Source organism: Archocentrus centrarchus, chromosome 1 (genome assembly GCF_007364275.1).
Source record: "Archocentrus centrarchus isolate MPI-CPG fArcCen1 chromosome 1, fArcCen1, whole genome shotgun sequence".
Lineage (NCBI taxonomy): Eukaryota > Metazoa > Chordata > Actinopteri > Cichliformes > Cichlidae > Archocentrus > Archocentrus centrarchus.
Genome location: NC_044346.1, coordinates 28344389 through 28358015, shown reverse-complemented (window position 1 = coordinate 28358015; position 13627 = coordinate 28344389). Strand labels below are relative to the sequence as shown.

The 13627-nt window shown below is 38.9% G+C and overlaps 1 protein-coding gene across 1 annotated transcript in view; it reads right to left on the bottom strand.

Annotated features, from left to right (window-relative positions):
- LOC115783640 (phospholipid-transporting ATPase ABCA1-like) overlaps window positions 1-13627 on the bottom strand; it is a 36448-nt gene that overhangs the window by 9757 nt on the left and 13064 nt on the right. Inside the window, 21 exon segments of the mRNA XM_030734560.1 lie at window positions 42-244; window positions 403-475; window positions 688-917; window positions 1034-1171; window positions 1266-1405; window positions 1495-1629; window positions 1766-1940; window positions 2055-2168; window positions 2267-2471; window positions 2666-2887; window positions 3126-3348; window positions 3450-3561; window positions 3564-3625; window positions 3714-3922; window positions 5091-5285; window positions 6423-6539; window positions 6625-6764; window positions 6930-7073; window positions 7076-7172; window positions 12462-12484; window positions 12487-12547. Coding sequence (XP_030590420.1) covers window positions 42-244; window positions 403-475; window positions 688-917; window positions 1034-1171; window positions 1266-1405; window positions 1495-1629; window positions 1766-1940; window positions 2055-2168; window positions 2267-2471; window positions 2666-2887; window positions 3126-3348; window positions 3450-3561; window positions 3564-3625; window positions 3714-3922; window positions 5091-5285; window positions 6423-6539; window positions 6625-6764; window positions 6930-7073; window positions 7076-7172; window positions 12462-12484; window positions 12487-12547 — 3018 coding nt within the window.

Genomic DNA, 13627 nt, shown 5'->3' with positions numbered 1-13627 from the left:
TTATGACTATGTTTAATATAAAAAAGGCAGCTATTTCTTACCTCTTCCAGGGTGGTATCAGATATTCCATAACTAGATATTCCTAAGTCAGTCAGTCGGTCATCAAGCTCATGGAAGAGCTCCACAAAGGCGCCATCTTTAGCAGACTGATATGGCAAGACATAGGTGAGCTCGTGACCGAGATCCTCCACCAGGCGAGCCTCTGGAACATGCTTGAAAATCACGTTGGAGATGAGGGAGACGTCTGTGGGGAAAAATGAGCAGAGAGAGTGAAAGATTAGTAAACAAGCCCGACAGAGCTAATATTACATTTCAGCAGAGATTAAATTATATTCTTTCTCCACTGCAGCTCAATGTGGATTTAATTATATAAGAAAGACAGACACTATTATTGATTCTTACCAATAGTAGTGGTTTCACTTTCTGGTTCACTGCCAAGACCAGCATCTGAACTGCTTTCTGATATGCTGTCCTCCTGTTTAAGACGAGACATTACACAGTTAAAAGGGAAAAAGACTCAAATAATCATACTTCAGTAGCATTAACTGTATATTTTCCTATTTCCCGCTGGTTAAAAATGTTTTTGTCTTTGCAGCTATTAACATTACAGAAAGAGAACAAGACAACGTCTTGATTTTGTTTTTCTCTTTAACACACGTCTTATACTGCTGTTTACATTTCCTTTACCTTTTCTGTTTTCTTGCTATAGGAGACTGTGCTGGCAGAATTCCTGCAAGACTGTAGCGTCAAGTCATAGTCTCTCTTGACCAGAGTCAGGTAGTAGCCGGTGCCCAAATGGGTCTTCAGGAAAAGAGAGGAGCCTACACAGCACAGTTTCCCATGCGAAATTATGGCAATGCGGTCACCAAGGATGTCAGCCTCATCCATGTGATGAGTGGACAGGATGATGGTGCGGCCTGAGAATAAAAAATTGAACTTAATTTGCCATTTCATTCTTGAAGATAGATTTCTTCACTCAGATTTTGTGTAAAACTACACAAATACAACAGAGGATAATATCAGTTTTAGTTACCTTGTCTGTATTTGAGTAAGAGATCCCAGATGCCCCTGCGTGCATAGGGATCAACACCAGCAGTGGGTTCATCCAGAATCACAACCTTTGAACCACCAACAAAAGCCAAGGCCACTGACAGCTTCCTCTGCATCCCACCTATAAAGACAACAAGCAACAAAAGTCAGAAAAAATCATATGAGACATCCCTTTGCACAACCCGCCCAGTGAAATAAGCGGAACTTAAACTGACCAGACAGGGTGCTTGTGCGAGACTTTCGTTTGTGAGGCAGTCCAACATCATTCACAATTTGTTCCATTTCCGCCTTCACCTTCTCCTCTGGAAGTCCCTTCAGTCGGGCGTAGAACCAGATGTGTTCCTCCACTGTCAACCTGGATTATAGCAACAATAATTCACTTGATAGCCAAAACACAAAAGACTAAAAGTGTGCAATTTTTAAAAAAATCCCGATACTGTATACGTACATGCTAAAAGTACGTTGTGTTGGGGGCATACGCCCAGATTCTGCCGGATAGTGCTGAGTTCACTGCGAATGTCTTTGCCTAGAATGTAGGCTGTGCCAGAGGTAGGCGGGAACAACCCTGTCAGGATCGACCTATCAGAAACACGAAGGAAACACAAAAACCCAGTCACAACTTCAAACAGGTAGATTTTAAAATCCTTCAACATGTGTCAAACTCTCAGCTCAGCTAAACTTAGGAGTACTGTAGACAACATGTGCACTATCTTACATAGTTGTGGTTTTGCCTGCTCCATTGTGTCCGAGGAAGGAGGTGATCTGTCCTTCGTAGAATCTCAGGGACAGTCCGTCCACGGCCAGTTTGTTTCCATGGCTGTAGACCTTCACAAGATTCTCAATGTAAACACCTGGGTCTATGTGGCATGGCTCTTCCTCGATGCAGACAGCTGCAAATAAGACACACAAAAAAACATCATTAATGCTGGTACTGTATAACCTATGCTATACAAAGACATATCTTTTATGTTTTAAATTGTGGTAATAATGATTATGATATGTACCATCAGCATTGCCCTTCTTTGAGAGGGGGGTGGAGATGTTCTTGTTCTCTTTCTCTCCACACCAGTATGTCCTAGTGAAGGGAAAGTACCAGGGCCTGGGGATCCCATACTGACCTATAATAGAATGTATGGCTTGTAACTCATATTGCTCATGCACAATTTGTTAACGTGAAAAACTTTGCACATATAAGTAAACTTTTTGCACAACTCACCAGGGAACACAGCTTCAATGTACCAGGTCATTATTCCATACAACACAGCATCAAACAGCATGAGGCAGATAGACGTGGTCAGATTGTAGCTGGCTTCTTCCAGAGGGCTGGCAAGCAGGTTTGACCACTGGATTCCCACTCCTTGCTCCTCAAACAAGGCAAAGTACTCACATCCAAAGCCAAAAGCCACAGGAGAAAGCAGACTCTGAGAAAAGAACAATGATCCAAATTTTAGGATAGAAAATTAAGCCTGGATACAGCAAGAATGAGCATGTTTGTATCACTATTTGAAAACAAATAGATAAGATTTTAAGACATAGATACGAGAAACCATTAACACAAAATACAAAGTAATCATATGTGCATTCATAAGTGTGTAATTAAATGTATGGAACACACCACAACAATTTTTGCTCCAAAGCCCACGTAGTCCTGCCAGGCAACGCAAAGCACGTAAGGCAGGTACAGAGTGAAGTATATAATACCACCACAGGCGGCTGCCAAGTTGGCACGGGAAAACAGGGTGCTGATGAGAAAGCACTGCATGATGGTAACTACACCAAACGATCCCAGGAAAAGGAACACAACACCGGAGTCGCTGTAAGGCAGCAAATTACCGACCTGAGAAAAAAAATGAGAAAAGAGAGAGAGAGAGGAAAAAAGAATGATATCACTTGTTTTTCACCTTTAAATTAAATTTGTAGATGTCATGGAAAAACAGAGTCACTTAATTAAATGCTGAGTATAAACATCTGCAATGATCAGTGTGAGTATGTTCACTTGTTTTCTATAATGTGCTGACATTCCTGCATGATGACATACAGGGCATACACGTGTCCCTGTCTGTGGTTTCACCAACCTTCAATAACATCACCAACAAGCCAGCGCTGATCAGCAGGGGGATTAAACTGCTGATGAACCAGCTGAGCCACAGGATGCAGTTGTTCAGTCCCATGATTCTCATGGTCTCCTTGAGGCGTGACTCTTTCTCGTACACGACTCCCTTGATGATGATGGCTACTGAGTACATCCAAGCCAAGGTCATGAAGAGAGGCATTGACCGACTCATCACACGCAGGAAACTGAAAAGGGGCATTGAACATTACAAATACATCTTCTGTAGTACTGAAACACAGAAAGATTTTTAATTATTATTATTATTTTCACCACAGCATTCACTTACATATCATCAACATAACAGGGGTAGGGCATCTGCTGAATATAGATTCCTGTCTTCTCCTTGGCGCCAGTGACAGCTCTGATAATTCCTTGCTCAATTACATCCTGCAGGTAAGAAACCCCACCCAGATATACCGAAGGTCCTCAAAGGGGTCAGCCCTGGGACCAGGATCCCAATAGCTGCAAAGCAAGATGAAAATCAAGATTATCATATAAACACTAGAACTGGACAATAAATAAAAACTGCCTGGTGAACACAGCCACTTACCCATCTTTAATTTTGTTAGTTCTCTCCACATTATCAATGTCCATGCGGATTTTGTAATTGACATTAGGTGGCAGGTCAGTGCTGTTGTTGTGTGTGATGTCAGGAAACACAATTCCAGCCCAGAACTTTTGGTTATTAAGAAGACCCATGGACTTGTTGACCAAACGCTCCTCATTAGCTACTGGCTCGAGCTTGTCCAGGTTCACACACTGAAGGAGAAGGATTTGGATAAAGGGAGGTTTGATTAGAGTTTTACTAGAAAAAAAGAACCGTTTGCAATAGCTTTTACAAGGTAAGTAACTGTATCTGAATGGTGTCGACCAGTTAGGAGTAATTGTTTATTTTGAAGATGTCATCAGCCTGCAGTCGTCCATTTTAGTGGCAAATCCTTAACAGCTCCAAAACAACTACTCAGCTGTTACTCACAAATGTTAAAAGTTCCTGCTTAAATACTCAGTTCTCGAAATGATATTTATTCTCTAGTGTGGCAAGCCTCATTTTACGCACATCATATGGTCTTAAAGGGTGAAGCATAGTCAGTAGGGTCAGTGACTTGTTTGTGATCCTGCTTAAAATCAGTTATTTAATCATGATTTGTTGTGATGAGGACATCTAATTGACCTTAACTGAGGTTTTGAAATTCCTGATTTATAAATGATTTGTGTTCTGTTTGTGGATTTAATAACATTATCCATGGTGGGTAGAGAACACTAGGTCATGAGATAAACAATAAAATGATCAATTGTAGTAATAAAATCATCAGTCTTTGGAATGGAAAACACTAATAGATCACAGTTATATCTCAACCATGTCGTTTATGTTATAGGCATCTCAATTCAAATATGGCTAAATATTAACGTAAAAACAATTCACAAGAGCAAAAACAGTGATCGACATTAGACAGGGAGTTTAAAGGTGGCTGTTTATCACTAAGGCTTTTGGCTCTGGCATACTGATCAAACAGACAAGAAGCAGTGACCAAATCTGCACGGCAATAACTCAATTTAATGAAGGAAGGAAGGTGAAAGAATATTAGATTTTAAAGCTTTTAATAGCTGTGACAGGATCTGCAAGCAGTTCAAATGCACTGAACTACAGTGGAAGATGATGGATAAGCTACAATTTGATGTCACAAATGTACAATTAGCAGTAATTTTTCTACATGCAGTAAGACCTGTTCTGCAAACATTAAACCATGGCTTTAATGGCAAAGTCCCTGCAAACATGACCACACGGTAATATAACTGCACATCTACATATGCAGACTGAAATGGTTTTGTCAAAAATGGCACAAAACATTTTAGTTTCATTTCATGCCACAGTGCATCACCACATTGATTTGTTTGACATTGATTTGAAGTCTTTATTAACACTAACCTCCATGAAACGTGAAATGGTCTGTATGGCCTGGTCAGTTTCATTGAAGACATCTCTCCAGGTGTAGACTGATCCTGCATGTCTTTTGCCTGCTGAGGTCTTAGACAGGAAGGCTGCTACATCTGACACATGCCACTCAGTCTCACTGAGCTGGGTGTTAAGGAAGGCAGCACTGGCATTATTCTGGAGCAGTGTCTGCAAAAAGAAAAGTTTACATTTCATAACAAAGAATCAATGTATCACTGCTGGTTTTGATAAAAAAAAACAAAAAACCCTAAGATTAAAAAGGTCACAGGTCAAAGCTGAAATTTAAAAAATTTTTTTACTTTATTTTCCATTTTAACCTTCTCCCTTTCTGTGCTGTAAAATGTGTATCAAACTGTAAAAAAAAAAAAAAAAAGCAAAAATAATCCCGGTATGCCTTCAGGCTTGTTAAATTTAATTTAAAATTAATTTTATTACTTTTGTTGTTATTTTGTTCATTTTAAAACTTCTGTACGGAGCTTTAATTTGAATCTATTAATTTAAACAACAACAAAACGTACTTTTAATATCCTTACAGGGTGGCTTATCACTGACAGAAACTTAGCATTAATTAAAAAATTAAAAATGCAGTTCACTGATATAAAGAACAAATATTTTTCATAAACATGCAACAGTCTCAGCAAATAACGTCAAAGAAATTTTACAACCTCTCACCACCAGGAGGTGCCTAGATATTTTACATAGAAAAATGAACATCGCTTTAAGGAACAGCCATGTTATGAACTATATAAAAAAAAAAAAATATATATACACACACACATAAATATATATATATATATATATTAAGTGCTTTGAGTGCTCTGACTGAGTAGAAAAGCGCTATATAAGAGCTAGTCCATTACCATTTACACATATATATATATATATATATATATATATATATATATATATATATATATATATATATATATATATATATATAAAAGACTGATTCCAATAGGATGCCTGCAGTTCTATACTCAGTGATCTCAGTAGAACAAGTAGACTGATACTGCTTTGGTCTAATTTGAGTGAAAATAGTGCTAGCTTAAGAGCTTCTCATTTGGTTCTGTGGTCAGATTCATGGCTTCCCTTTCAACCATCTCAGATTTTTATCTCTCCTGTTCTCTCTCTCTCTCTCTGCAGCTTGAAATACTTTCATAAACACACTTTGTGACATTCAGGTCACATCAGATATATAATTACATATAATGACATTTCAGTAATGGAGATGTCGTGTAAACAGGAAGAACACAGAGCAGGCAGCTCGAATGTGTGTCAAAGTAAAATGCCACCACACCCACTCACCCTGACCAAGTCCATTTCCTCACTATTCTCCATGAAGTTCCAAATCTTGGGCCTCATCTCCTCCCACATCCCTCCAAGGTCCCTCAGCACACCCAGCTCCTGGAAGGTCTTATTAACCTGGAAAGCCCACCAAAGATCATTTTTATTTAATGCTTCACATGTAACTTTGATGGGGATTTTAGATGCGAGGAGACAACTGTACCTCATGGATGATCCTCTGTGTCGCTGGAGTGTCTGGTGTATAAAGGATCTTCCCCATGAGAAGGGGTTTTAGAGCTCGCCAGATCATCCTGGAAATAGGGCTGGACTCCAAGCTCTTCATCAAATTGTTACAATAAGGAGCTAGAAAACAAACAGAGACATTTGAATGTTGAACCGTGTCTATGTCCTGGCACGGATCTGAGGTAATAAAAAGTAGTAACAACAAAAAAAAAAAAAAAAAAAAAATCAGACTAATAAATTGGAAAAATATGAAATAAAATCAATGATTGAGCTCTGGACACTTACTGGAGGAGTTGTCGTAAGTGGAGATGGGTTCACTGTCACTATCATTGCCATGGTTTCCAAAAAGGGCCTTGTAGTTATTGTCTTCATACCAGTTGAGAGATTTGATTTTAAGGCCGCCTCCCTCGGGGTGCCCACAGATGATACTGACACGGCCTGGTACATCTGATTTGGAGACCCTGTGGCATTCGCAGTTAGATACAGGATCTCCTTTCGCATATCCTTCCAACTCTTCATATTGGCAAGCTGTAGTAGAGAGAGGCAGATGGAAATGTCAGCATAATGATGATTGCTATGTGGCTGCAAGACAAATTACAGACCTGTGCATGCACACACAAAAAAAATCAGTTGGTAATCTTTGGTTGGTCTACACAATAGAGATATTGTCTTTGATGTTGCCTGGGTGCAAGTTTACCATCATGCTTTTTTATTTATTTATTTATTTTTTTACAGTAAAGTAACTGCATACTTTAAGAATCTATGACTTTAGTTCACACGTAATGAGCGAACTGAAAATAATATGTCTAAATCCTCATTTGAAAAGCTATCATTTGTCACAATAGTAATATGAACTATGTGAGTGTCTCTGTGTGAGACGCTGGAAGTGTGAAGACATCCAAGGTTATATATTCATCTGTTCTATGGTTGGTATTCTGGACGTGGAAGTCAAGTGCTGCACTGAGGGGGCGGAGACATTTAGCACTTAGCTGTCTGCCTGACTAGATAAATTTAACTGGTGTTGCTGGTCTATCATTATGCCTGTGTATGTGTGTGCGCGAGGAAAGGTCAGATAACATCCAACACGTAATTCTGCATGTGACTTGCATGCAATTGCACGGCGTCTTACATAAAAAGCAGCTGTGATGATGGTATTTATTATAATTTACATCTTCAATATGAAGCTATTTTGTAACAAGTTAGGGGGTGGTGCCGTACTGTCTCCTCTAAGCAACACAACACAGAACTTGGACTGCTCGTCTAGTACTACTCAACTTTCAGAAGCACACATCTCTGCCAGTTTTCTGCTGCTTATGTGTGTGTTTTTATGTCCACCCAGGCAACGGGGAAAAGACCTTTCACTTCAATTTTCATGTGTCATTAATTCATCATTCACTGAAACATTTGTTTGATGCTGGCATAAACTAACAAATCTAAAAACACTAAGCCTCTTATTGCGTAGTCCTTCAAGCCTCAGAAAAAAAATGAACTATTGTGATAGCAACATACATTTGCATTGTTACATCAGACTGAAGGAAGCAGGGAGTTCATTGGTTCACACTGAGGTTACTACAGGTCATGAGACAATCCACACTGGTTCACTGTTGAAGTTCCTAACCTGGTCACTTAACCTACACACGCAATTAGGTCACCAACTTGTGACAAGGAAGGATGTTTTTTGCTCAAGAAAAACAAAGGGCATAAATAAGGTGGATTTTAGTTTCCTAAGTGTGAAACAGAGGAGGGCACTTTCTGTGTTAAGGATAGATGCTTTTCAGACCCTTCCCTGACAAAATGAGATGAAATGAGATGAAATAGAAAGAAAGAAAGAAAGAAAGAAGAAAGAAAGAAAGAAAGAAAGAAAGAAAGGAAGAAGGGGAAGAAAGAAAGAAAGAAAGAAAGAAAGAAAGAAAGGAAGGAAGAAGGGAATAAAGAAGAAAGAAAGAAAGAAGAAAGAAAGAACGAAGAAAGAAAGAAATAAAGAAAGAAAGAAGGGAAGAAAGAAAAGAAGAAAGAAAGAAAGAAAGAAAGAAAGAAAGAAAGAAAGAAAGAAAGAAAGAAAGAAAGAAAGAAAGAAAGATATTGAGTGAGAGACTGCAGCAGGAGATAGAAATGAGCGCAAAAGGCAGAGGAAGGTACCAGAACAAAGAAAGGTTACTATCGGGCATTCTCTAACTGGCAAACAATCCGGAGGCTCCACAAGTGCAGCCCTATTATTCTGACAACTGTTACTGAGTACATGCTCAATGACACAGAACACACATGCACACACAAAAACACAATCCCTCTCAAGCTAGATAAAGTAGAACGCACACATTTCTGAATGCCATGCATTCTGCTTCAAATGAAAAACAATTTTTTGTGTGACTTAATACCAACTGTTGCCTACTTTACGCATATAATTTTTATTCGACTGTTATTTGCCTGGCAAACAAATATTCAATGCAGTTATTATTCAAAGAGAAAGTAAGACTGATTTAAAAGACCTGTTGCGACCCACGGACACACCCGTTGAGCTCGTTTTGTATGCGGTTACTTTGGCAGCTGAGGCCTGAAGCCACATCAGATCGTCACATGCTTTCCTGATTTTTCATACACAAAGAACTGTGGTGATAATTGTGTATGTGTCTGTATGTTGTGCTGACTGGGTGTCATGGTCTTTGTATAAAATGTCTTGTGTGGCTGTCAAAGTGCATTAAAAAAGGTCTCAGATTGTGCGTGTGTGTTGAACACTGTACTTTAGTAGTCACCCCAGCGAAAAATTTATATGCACGTCTGCACGAGTAAGTATTTTGCCATGTACTGAAAATGCTTTTGTGTGACTGAACTAATGTGTCATTTCTCTAGTGGGATACTGCCCATGTTATCTTCGGTGACTAATACAGATGCACATCCATGTAGGAACATGTACACACACACAGACAGCCAGGCAGCAGAGGAAGATCATCCTCGAGTAACCTCGAAGCAGACTCTGTATGAGGTTACTAAAGTTCAAGTTTCCGCTCAAGCACACAGCAATTTAGAACAGAACAGACCCTCAGAGGGTATCCTAATTAATTGTTAACATAAGTCACACATATTAACTACATTTACACAACTTTGTGACCTGAATTATTAGACTATATAACAGAATTAGCCTGTAAAGGAGTTACAGAGTTAGAGGAGCAAACAGTTGTTTGTTCTAATAATGTAAACCATTCTAGTGCCGTAAAGCATGATAGCTAGAAATGTTACCAGATGTACTATAACAGGGCTTCTGTGTGAAAAATTATAATGACCCCTATGAATAGGAGTAGGAGTTGTTTAATCTGACCATCTTAAGAGATTCAGCTGATTTAACAGGCTCTAAACCCAGGGATCCTCAAATCCAGGTCTCGAGGTCCGGTGTCCTGCAGGTTTTAGATTTGTTCCTGATCCAACAAATCTGATTCAAATGGCTGAATTACCGCCTCAGTTCTCCAGAGTCCTGCTAATGACGTCTGTATTTGACTCAGGTTGTTGGATATGGGACACAACTAAAACCTGCAGGACACCGGAACCTCGAGGCCTGGATTGAGGATCCCTGCTCTAAATGATCTTCACGTAACCATCTGTAGATTTTCTCCACAACAGCAAGAAAGACTCCTTACAACTTGTAAACACTTAAGCTGCTTGTAGCAAATAATGCAACAAAGATATACCATGTCACAATGTTTTTAAGAAATACAGTGATTCAGATTTTTTAAGTACATTTTTACAAAAATTCTGCATTTGCCAGGTTTTGCCTGAGAAGAAAATTCACAGCCCTCTTTTCACAGTAATTACTGCCAATCACAGCGAAGGCTTTAGAATAAAGTCTAATTTCCTGAGAATGAGGGGGTTCCAGATTATTAGTGCTCAAATGTCTGCACTGCCTGCCTCCTGAATGAAACAAAATAATCTACTTACAAACAGAGAAAAGGTTTAAAATAAAGTACTTAAGTAATTAGATAAAATTTGCAGGACTAGTAGAGAAATTAAAGGTAGCAATTATCTGATTCAGACAACGATTATGAAAGTTTTGCAAGGACCATTTCTTTATCCATAATTTCCATGTAGCTACAAGATGCTGGTTGATAAAAACGATTACATGTCATTCCTCCACAATGCCAGGCTCACACATCATCCTTATCAACATGCAATGCTTAAAGAAAAACCATGGGGCAGCTAAAAACTGACCCTTCGTCCAGTCATCTAATTTTTATATATGAATATGTATGTTTTCAGTGCAATTCAATCAAATTTAGCAACTGCCTTTTCCTTGAAGCACTTTTAAAATATTGGTTAATCTTTCACTGTTCTGAGGCTTTTTTGAGAAAAATGAATGGCAAACATTAATATCAGAAGATATTCATTTTTCCTGAGGTTTGTCACACTGAGTGTGGAATGTGGAAATGGGCTTTCTCTACGCTCCTGAAGAGACATTTTGAAAATGCATTAAGCTCTTTTTGCCTTCCAACAGTGACGGACTGAAACACATGCTGTGAATGATTTCTGGTTAGGAAACAGTACATGGGTTGTACTTCCCCATCCTGGCAGCTGCATACCTCATCTATCAGCCAGCTAAGCAAACCCATATAATCTGCTTCACACAAATATTACACTGAAAACAATAATTTATTTATGTTGATATCTTTTTAGTCACTATGAATTTAATTCTTAATTTCAGCAACCTAAATTAAAACAAAGTCTTCATAGAATTATAAAACTTTAAAAAGAGGCCGCGACCAAAATTAACATAAACATGGTGAAATCTCAGAGGAAGTTGAGCAAGAATGATTTCAGTTGACATTCTTTTTTTTAAGTAATATTTTCACAAGATTATGTTCCAATCATTTACAAAGTGCCAAGCAAAAGATTTACTGATTTGGAAAGAGTGGATCACAAGGCATTCCAAAGGTCGCAAAATCAGTGGCTGAGAACAAGAGCAAAGAGCAGTTCAGTGATGTTCTTACAGCTGCTAAGGCAAGAATCACTATCACAGGGGGTAAAGATACACAAACACATACACACACTTGCTCTCACAGCTGGGTCTTTATGTTTGCCAATCAGCAGAGCAGGAGCCTGAGAAAAAGGGGGTTGTGGTTGTTGCTTCTCTTCTTTCTAACCACACTCCAGCGTGCAGACTAAGTTACATTAGCTCAGACAGGGACGCGAGTGTGCGTGCATGTGATTCTATACTGCGTGCCGTTAATGTAGGAAAGTGAAGACAGTGCACCTGGTTGCTTGCTGAGTATGGCTTTTGTGTTACCATTTACTGAACAGGAATATTTCATGTACCCTGCTTATTTTATTTAAGATTCAGCAAGATGCATTTATTGCAGAGCTCTTCGTGATTTAAATTTGCTATTATGTTTGTAAAAAAAATTGTAATCTGTAGTGGAAGCTAGTTTCAAAGAAAGAGGCACCCTAGTAAATCAGAGCACACTGTGTCAGTGGGGGAGATGAAGTTAGCCATCTGACGACTTTTCTAAAAGACCTCTGTAAGAACTACCTATTAGAACCACACTGCACTGACCAAATCACAATGTTTTTCCACTACTTAGAGTCTCAGTCAAAAGCTTCATATCAATGGATGAGTGTGTCCAAACTTTTGATGCTGCTGTATTACTTGCCAACAGGGCCTTGACCCTAACTTCTCCAGCTTAAATGGTACTAGATGTTCCCGTATGTGCAATACATGAAATGTCTTTAGTGAGATTTGATTCTTGGTAAAAATTGATTTTATAGGGGGCTGAACTTTGGAAACAAATACAAAAGTGTGGGCTGTGTATCTGTATATGTCTGTGGTGTGTTTACCTCAACGGCCAGTGCTCCCAGGCTTCCAGAAGATTGTCGGTTGCAGATGAGACCTCCTGAATGACTTCTGGATCAGACCTCACATCCTTCTGTTAGACACAAAGAGGATAGTTACTGTGCTGTAGATTTGTAGCTTGCACAAATAAAAAAACACTTTTACATTATTAAGAAATATTTTTATAACTGCAGGAAAAAACTTATTACACAGGAAGAGAAAGATGAGAAAGTGAGAAAGTTGGGGTTAGGGGAGGAAAAGAGGAGGAATAACATTGGGGTCAAAGGTGAATGAAACGTACGTAGGCAAGAAAACAGGTCAATGTTAGATTGGCCTGTGTTCCACGTCTGCCGAGAACTGTGGTGTGTGTGTGTGTGTGTGTGTGTGTGTGGTGTGTGTGTGTTGTGTGTGTGTGTGGTGTGGTGTGTGTAGAGTGTTCTCATATATCACTCTTAGTTGTCAGCTGCTGGAATGTCTGAATTTGATAAAGCACAGGTGCTGCTGAAGCCATTTAAGAAGAGCGAAAGACACCGTAATGTTCTGTGTTCTTTCTCTCTAATTTACTCTCTTCTGTCTGACTTTCTCTTTTCCTAACAATTTTTCTCTCTCTCTGTTACACACACAACCACACACACACACCACACCACACACACACACACAACACACACACACACACAACACAACACCACACACAAGCTACAAATGGGAGAAAGCTGGGTTATGCAAGTCTTCATATTATGCAATTCAAATTTTCCCTGTTGGAACCAATTTTCCAATCTTGCATCATGTTTTATAGACTCAATAAAAAGACACACAATTGGTTTTGGATGATCCAATCACATTTCTCACATGAAAGAAAGAACACCAGTAATGGTTATCACTTTATTAACAGTGAGACTGTGATGATGATAATTCTTATCTCCGTCTTTCTTGTTTGAACCTTCTGTACATGATGTTTGCTCACCTCTTCCCATCTAAAATCATGACTCACATTTCTGTCATGGGTTTAATGGGAAAGGGCAGGATTTTTTGGGAGCATGCAGGCAGGAGAGAGGTTATGCTGACCCGCAAAGGAAGGGCAGAGAATACAAAAGGAAAACAAAATAAAAATGATCAAAAAAACAAACAGCAACAAAAAAAAAACAAGGAAATATGAGATAAATTAAATAAA